The following is an 8,359-nucleotide window of genomic DNA, read 5'->3' as shown; positions in this document are numbered from 1 at the left end:
AAATTAACTCCAGATGGATTAAAGATTTAAACATAAGACCTAACACCATAAAAACCCTAGAAGAAAACCTAGGCAATACCATTCAGGACATAGTCATGGCCAAGGACTTCATGACTAAAACACCAAAAGCAAAGGCAACAAAAGCAGAAATTGACAAATGAGATCTAATTAAACTAAACAGCTTCTGCACAGCAAAAGAAACTATCACTAGAGTGAATCGGCAACCAACAGAATAGGAAAAAATTTTTGCAATCTACCCATCTGCCAAAGGGCTAATATTCAGAATCTACAAAGAATTTAAACACATTTACAAGAAAAAAACAAGCAACCCCATCAAAAAGTGGGCAAAGGATATGAACAGACACTTCTCAAAAGAAGACATTTATGCAGCCAACAAACATATGAAAAAAAGCTCATCATCACTGGTCATTAGATAAATGCAAATCAAAACCAAATTGAGATACCATCTCACACCAGTTTGAATGGCGATCATTAAAAAATCTGGAGACAACAGATGATGGAGAGGATGTGGAGAAATAGGAACACTTTTACACTGTTGATAGGATTGTAAATTAGTTAAACCATTGTGGACAACAGTGTGGCACTTCCTCAAGGATCTAGAAATAGAAATACCATTTAACCCAACAATCCCATTAGTGAGTATGTACCCAAAGGATTACAAATCATTCTATTATAAAGACACATGCACATGTATGTTTACTGCAACACTGTTCACAATAGCAAAGACTTGGAACCAACCCAAATGCCCATCAAAGATAGGCTAGATAAAGAAAATGTGGCACATATACACCATGGAATACTATGCAGCCATAAAAAAGGATGATTTTATGCCCTTTGCAGGAACATGGATAAAGTTGGAAACCATCATTCTCAGCAACCTGATACAACAGAAAACCAAACACTGCATGTTCTCAATCATAACTGCGTGTTGAACAATGAGAACACGTGGACATAGGGAGGGAATATCACATACCAGGGCCTATTCGGGGTTGGGAGACTAGGGAAGGGATGGCAGGGGATGGCGGGATAGGGGAGTGACAGCATTGGGAGGAGTACCTAATATAGATGACGGGGTAAAGGAAGCAGTAAACCACCATAGTACGTGTATACCTATGTAACCAGCCTGCACATTCTGCACATGTACCCCAGAACTTCAAGTATTAAAAAAAAGTAGTGCCTGGTACGTAAGCATTTTCTCTTTTTACTAAATAATTATGATTATTTTTAGAAAGAGTGGCTTTTATTAATATTAATCCTTGGCTTTTGTGATGCAGCTGAGGTGTTTATCATAAAATGCCAATACTTTGAATCAGTCTTGGAGGCATGGCAGTCAGTGAAAAGAATGTGAAGAGGGCTCTGGTATCTGAGAGACATGAGTATGAATCTCATGTCTGTTCAGTTTTAATGGCAACAGCAAGATCTTATACAGGTTAATGCTTTTTTTTTTTTTTCAAAAGTCTCAGTGACCTCTCCACAAAATACGTATTTTGTAGAGCTATTTAAGGAATAAATGAAGCAGTATAAATAGAAAGCCTCTGGGACAGGTCGGGTGCAGTGGCTCACACTTGTAATCCCAGCACTTTTGGAGGCTGAGGCGGGTGGATCACCTGAGGTCTGCCTGGCCAACATTGTGAAACCTCATCCCTACTATAAATACAAAAATATTAGCTGTGCATCGTGGTAGACGCCTGTAATCACCGCTACTTGGAAAGCTAAGCCAGGACAATCACTTGAACCTGGGAGGCAGAAGTTGCAGTGAGTCAAGATCATGCCACTGCACTCCAGCCTGGGCAACAAGGTGAGATTCTGTCTGAAAAAAAAAGAAAACCTCTGGGACACACAGGCAGTCAGTAGATGACAAAATAATGATAAATTTTGGGTAGAGCTTGACTCTTTTCTAGAGGGTATAAAGTAAGGAAAATTATTAGAATGCTCAAGAAACTGCTGTGTTAAAGTATTATCAAGCCATTTGAGTTTTTTCACATGCAATGGATGTTTTCATTCTTACTCACTTTTAAAAGCATCTTCCCACCAAGAACACTTACAAGGTAACCCTGCTAGGTTAACTTGCTACCAAATGCTAATAATGTAATATAACTTTTTTTTTGAGACAGGGTCTTAATCTGTCACCCAAGCTGGAGTGCAGCCGCATTCTCACGGCTCACTGCAGCCTTAAACTCCTGAGTTCAAGCAGGAGATCTTGACAGTACCACATACCTATAGTCCTAGTTACTCAGGAGGCTAAGGCAGGAAGCTGCAGTGAGATCGATAATATTGAGAGAGACAGCGTGTGTGTGTGTGTGTGTGGGGGGGGATCGGGTCTCACTATGTTTCCTAACACTATGTTTCCTAAGCTGGTCTTGAACTCCTGGGCTCAAGTGATTGTCCTGCCTCAGCCTCTCATGTTTCCCAAGCTGGTCTTGAACTCCTGGGCTCAAGTGATCCTCCTGCCTCAGCCTATCAAAATTCTGAGATCAAAGGTATGAGCCACCCTGCCCACCCTGGAATATAACAACATTTCTAAAAACCTCCTCTTCTGTTACTTCAGAACATTCATAAATTAAGATTAGATTTTCCTTCAATCAATTTAAATTACACAAATTTGCATTGATTTTTTCTTTTTTTTTTTTTTTTTTTTTTTTGAGATGGAGATTCGCTCTTGTTGTCCAGGCTGGAATGCAATGGCATGATCTCGGCTCACTGCAACTTCTGCCTCCCAGGTTCAAGCGATTCTCCTGCCTCAGGTTCCCAAGTAGTTAGGATTGGAGGCATGTAGCCCTACTCCCAGTTAATTTTGTATTTTCAGTAGAGACAGGATTTCACCATGTTGGTCAGTCTGGTCTGGAACCCCTGACCTCAGGTGATCCACCCGCCTTGGCTTTCCAAAGTGCTGGAATTACATGTGTGAGCCACTGTGCCTGACTGATTTTTCTCTTTTCTAAACAAGCATTTAATTTTAATAAAAGTATTTTTCCTGGAGTTGCCGACCTGTACGGTTGACCAGTGGTATGGACTGCTAAGTCACTACGAGGAGAAGATTTCTGTCTGATGGAAGCAAGGTACACAGGGGACAACTCCCTCCTGTTTTTTTTAAGGAGGTCACGCAACTCTACACAGTGCCTCTGCCCCAGGCTTCAAGAAGGCATACTCTGACCCTTTCATATCTCCCAGAAGAAGCATAGCTTCTGCAGGTTAGGGATTACCTAAGTCCAGTTCCAGCTGGCTGAGTTATTTACTCCACGGCAGTGAGAAAGCCGTGAACAACCCTAAATTTCTTGTGTGTAAACTAGGATGAAAGCTGTTTTTGCAACAGGAATGTGGGGGATAAAATGCCTTAAGAGGTTCTGAAAAAGTTTGCTCAAGAGCATGGGACTACTGCTATTACAATGTACTGTCATAAGAGGGGATAATCAGTCCCATATTTTTTTCTAATTCATTTTTCTGTAAAGTGCACTTAGCAATCATTGTAGGTATGTTCTTTCTCCTCTTTGTGGCTCTGAGTGTTTTGTTCCTGTCACTTTCTAGGGTCAAATATTGAAAAAGGTAGGACAAAAAAAAAAAAAAAAGAAAAGAAAAGAAAATAAATAGAGCCCTTAATGGAAGACTTCGGTTAAAAACAATCCAAGTAAACTTGCTTATAACATTGCACACAAAATTTGATGAAAATGAGAATGCTAGGATTTGAAAGTTTTATCACTTGTCTCTCGTTCTATTGTTTTCGGATGGAACTAGCTAATCTCCTACCTCTCTCCGAAGTCCAGAGTGCCTACTTTGTGTCAGCAGGCACAGTGGTGGGTGCCAAGAAAACAACAGTGAACAAGTCAGTAAGGACCCTGCCTGCACGGGGCTGAAGAGAGGATAGAGAGGAGAAACAGATAATAACAGGCAGGTCTAGTTAAATTAATAATTGTGATAAGGGGTGCAAGAAAAAATAATAGAACATTAAAAATTTCAGAAACTCAGTGAACTCTTTCCTAGCAATTTCCTGACGGGATTTCATAACCTCTGTTCATTCCTGCGATTAACAACTTTCAAAGTTAATAACTGCTTACTTCTTATTTAATAGCATTTATGCTTTTTATTCTGTTATTTTCAAGAGTGATAAAGGAAGATGGTCCTCTTTTCTTGTTGTAAGAGCCCTTCAAATATCAGTGACAGCTTCCAAATAAGATTAGTGGATATGCTTAAAACACAATGCATACCATTCATATAGCCTCAGGGTTTTTTTTGCTTTAAATTTATATAAAAAAATATTGCTGAACTTTTAGAGATAAATGGCCTATACTTTCCCTACAAGGCACTAGCAACAGTTCTGATAAAATCAAAGCATTTTCAGTATTCCTGATCAAACTGATCTAATAGAAGCCCTGAGAAAAAGAGGGCTATTCATCAGTGACAAAACATCACACCATCAACAGCAATAGAAGCAACAAAATAAAAAGACACTCTACAGACTGGGAGGAAATATTTGCACACTGTACATTTTAGAAAGGGTTAATATCCGGACTATCTAAGTAACTCCTATAACTCAATAGCAGAAACCCAAACAGCCCAACTTAAAAATGAAAAAAAGAATCTAAATAGACATTGCTCAAAAGACATACAAATGGCCAACAAGTATATGAAAAGGTGCTCAACATCACTAATCTTCAGGGAAATGCAAATCAAAACCACAATGAGATATAATCTCACACCTGTTAGGATGACTATTATTTAAAACAAAAACAAAAGAAGAGATAGCAAGTACTGGCAAGGATGTAGAGAAAAAAGAACCCTTGTATACTATTGGTGGAAATATAATTAGGTGCAGCCACTATGGAAAATAATGGAGGTTTCTGAAAAAATAAAATATGGAACTCCAAAGGATTCCGCAATCCCTTATATACATCCGAAAAAATTGAAATCAGGATCTCAAAGAGATATCTGCTCTCTCATGTTCATTGCAGCATTATTCACAATAAGCAAGACATGAAAGCAATCTAAATGTTCATTGAGATGAATGCAAGAAGAAAATGCAGTATGTACACACACACACACACACACACACACACACACACACACACACACACACACACACACACACACTAGAACTTCTTATCAGCCTTAGGAAAGAAGGAATTTCTGGCTTAGTAGTAAAATAAGCCAGTCACAGTATATAATGTATGATACCGCTTATATGAGGAACCTAAAAGAGTCAAACTCATAGAAGCAGAGAGTAGAACAGTGACTACCAAGGGCTGGGAGAAGGGAACATGAAGTGGTATTATTCATAGGACACAAAGTCTCAGTTATACAAGATAAATAAGTCCTAGGGACCTACTACACAGCAGAATGCTGATAGTTAACAATATAGTACACTTTAAGAAATTGCAAGAGGGTAGCTCTTATGTTAAATATTTTTATCATAAAATATTAATAATAATAAATAAAGGAGGCAGGAGGAAACTTTTGTAGGTGATGAACAAGTTTCTGGTATAGATTACAATGATCATTTCACAGTTATTTACCTCCAAACTCATCAAGTTGTGTACATTAAATATGTACAGCTAGCTTGTCAATCATATTTTAACAAAGTGCTTTAAAAAATATCACACCACCACATGAGAAATAATGCCTTGTGCATGCAAAAATATTAATTACCTGTTTCCTTTTCTGCTGGGCCTAAAACATAAGAAAAGAGAATTTAGGAGAAAAGCAAACTCTACCCTTGTTGCTCATATAATGTAATAGGCCATTTTCTTTCTAACTTAAGTTTGATTTGGTTCTTGGTCTGGTCCTGAGAATAAAACAAAAATACCTTTTTTTTTTAAGAAAAAGTAGAAGGAGAGGGATATAATGAAAAAGCATAGAAGTTTTTCTCACCTAATGTGTAAGCATTTTGTTGTTGCTGTTTTTTAAAGACTGCTCAGCATTCCTACCTGAGTGGGTTGCTAGGATCCATTTTCCAGAATATTTTTCCGTTAGACCAGAGATATGAGAGAAGTGACTTCAGAAAAGAAAATAGGTAGGAGAATTTCCTGCTCACTGTCTTTTTGGGCTCTACCATAGGCTTTTCTCTAACACGAGCTTGTTTTTATGTGTACAAATTAAAAAAGGTTTTCTATTCACTTAAAATGAATTCTGTGGCTATAAAATACAAAGATAAAGTATACTGCATATATCTTTTCTGTATCCTTGGACAAGGTAATAGACAAAAATATTAACTCAGTTAAGAGCAAAATGATTCTTACAGGTTTTTTTGGGTAGGGTACATAACATTTACATAAAACAATATAGTGTTTATTTAAGTTCCCACAACTTTTCTCTTTGCCATATTTGAAAGGCTTTAATATGTCTATTTTAACATCATCCCTTCCAATCTGTATCAGAATACTCAATACTCCCAAAACATGAAAATTATTTGAATAAGTATTTAAGACTGAAACTCAATGTGTTTATCTTCCACTTTCCCCGAATGATCGAATGTACGTTGCTCTTGCTTTAACACAACATGATATCATAATTAATGAAGTTAAACTGGTAACTAAGGAGGTTTCATGTTGTTACTCTTGCGATATAATATTGGTTGCTATAGCGATGAGATGGCTTTTTTGTTAATCACTCAGGAGGTTGGTTATCATATGCTTGTTAGAAAGCTTGACCATATTTGGAGAGAAGAAAGGAATAATAACACAAACAATTATCAATATTTTTCCCTACCTGAATTTTGGTAAAACTATCCTAATATCAACTACTTCATAAATTTATGATTCCTTAAGTATCATTTTATATCAAAAGTTACTAAAATTTTGTAAAGGATGACTTGCTTTTATTTTCAGGTAAGAAACTTTTATTTTCAGAGAAGTATTTAACATTAACTGCAGAATTTTTTCCCTATACTAGTTAATCCTTCATGTATTATTATGTAAGCCGGTTTTATGATAATTTGAGCACAAAATTTGAGGCCTTTCTGTTACCTTTAATAATATAAATTAATGTTGTTAAATAAAAGTGTTGTATAAAAGCTGATTTTGTGACTTTGCCACAAATCCAATCTATCTATTTCTAAACATTTAAAAAAAAACAGTATTCTTAATGAATAAAGCCTGAAGAAAGAAAAACAAAAAGCACAGTTTTCTCAAGAGATCTAATCTTTCAAATGCATCAATACAATGCAAACAATTAAAAACCTGAAGAAAGTTCTATGAGTTTTTTAGCCCTCACAATAATCAACAAGTTTCTTCCTTTTTGAGTGATACTGCAGAAGAGAAAATAAAATTACATAATACTATTCTGTTACTGATCAGGAAAAAATCTGATGCCTATAGTTTAAATGTTAGACATACTTACAGTAATGCCAAAAAATACAACCCATGAAAACACCTTTTGGTTTTTTGAAAACTCAAAATAAGAACAAAGGACAACTTAAGCACGAATCCTGGGTCTTTCATTCAAGCAGAGTCCCAGGAGGCATATTAAAGCAATGAATAGGAAAAAGCTCTTCAGTTCACCAGCTGAGATTTTAATGAGACATTTCCCTTTGCCATGGCACAGGATTGTTCAGGAAAGGAAAGGACTTCTCATAGAAAATTCAGTTAATAGGCATTGTTGGCTCTCACTGCCACTTCCACAATTGCTCACTGCACTGACCTTCTATTTTGGCATATTCTGTGAGTCTAGTGTAATTGATCAAGGCAGCTTTCTCGAGACATTTTCTGACCACTTTCTTCACCTCTTCTGCTGGTATGGGAGTGGCAATATCTTTCATTAAAACCTACCGAGAGAGGAAGTAAAAGGGTGAGGGGGGCAGACAGACAGAGAGACAAAAGAAAGAAGATAGGTGTTGCATAAAATAAATACTAAAGACAAGTTACACAAATTGTCCTCAATCTGACTATTACTAGGAAGGGGAGAGGGGTCCTAGGTATAGTGGTGGGGAGTAATGGGTCTGCACTGCACTTCACAACTGGGGATGTAATGCTCCAACCTTAGCTCCTCCTAAGCCTAATTTATGCATATCAAAACCTCCCCTAGACCAGGTCATCATTCAGTGTGACTGTCACTTTTCTTCCAGGGACCCACGACACCATTAGAGCAGCTGTTTCAGATCAAGATTACATTTTTGAAACAAAAAATAAAGTTTGTTTTGGACATCCCTAATTTAAAAGCCTTGAATCTTTTGAGCAATATATTCAAGAACAGTAACAAAAACTCTATTAAGAATAAGCATAATCTTTGGACTCTGAAAAAAAAAATCAAGACCTCTAATCTCACTAAACTTAAATGACTGTGATTTGCTGATAATACCATAGCAGGCTATCAAAGAGGGAGGAGAAAACCTCTTTGCTTTAGTGAAATA

General features: G+C 36.9%; 1 protein-coding gene across 22 annotated transcripts in view; it reads right to left on the bottom strand.

Moving 5' to 3' along the window:
- The window catches only part of CADPS2 (calcium dependent secretion activator 2), a 508,211-nt gene that overhangs the window by 68,245 nt on the left and 431,607 nt on the right, over window positions 1–8,359 (bottom strand). For 13 of the 22 annotated variants that reach the window (XM_032276140.1, XM_032276139.1, XM_032276145.1 and 10 more), the window contains 2 exons: window positions 7,651–7,774; window positions 5,662–5,682 (listed from right to left, as the gene is read on the bottom strand). In XM_032276140.1, coding sequence (XP_032132031.1) covers window positions 5,662–5,682; window positions 7,651–7,774 — 145 coding nt within the window. The remainder of the gene's footprint in view (window positions 1–5,661; window positions 5,683–7,650; window positions 7,775–8,359) is intronic. The other 9 variants (XM_032276147.1, XM_032276144.1, XM_032276149.1 and 6 more) reach the window with 1 other exon arrangement.

Source organism: Sapajus apella, unplaced genomic scaffold, assembly GCF_009761245.1.
Source record: "Sapajus apella isolate SASKATOON/1434 unplaced genomic scaffold, GSC_monkey_1.0 scaffold7, whole genome shotgun sequence".
Taxonomy (NCBI): Eukaryota; Metazoa; Chordata; class Mammalia; order Primates; family Cebidae; genus Sapajus; species Sapajus apella.
Note: the sequence above shows the minus strand (reverse complement) of the source record. Positions and strands in the feature narration are given on the sequence as shown.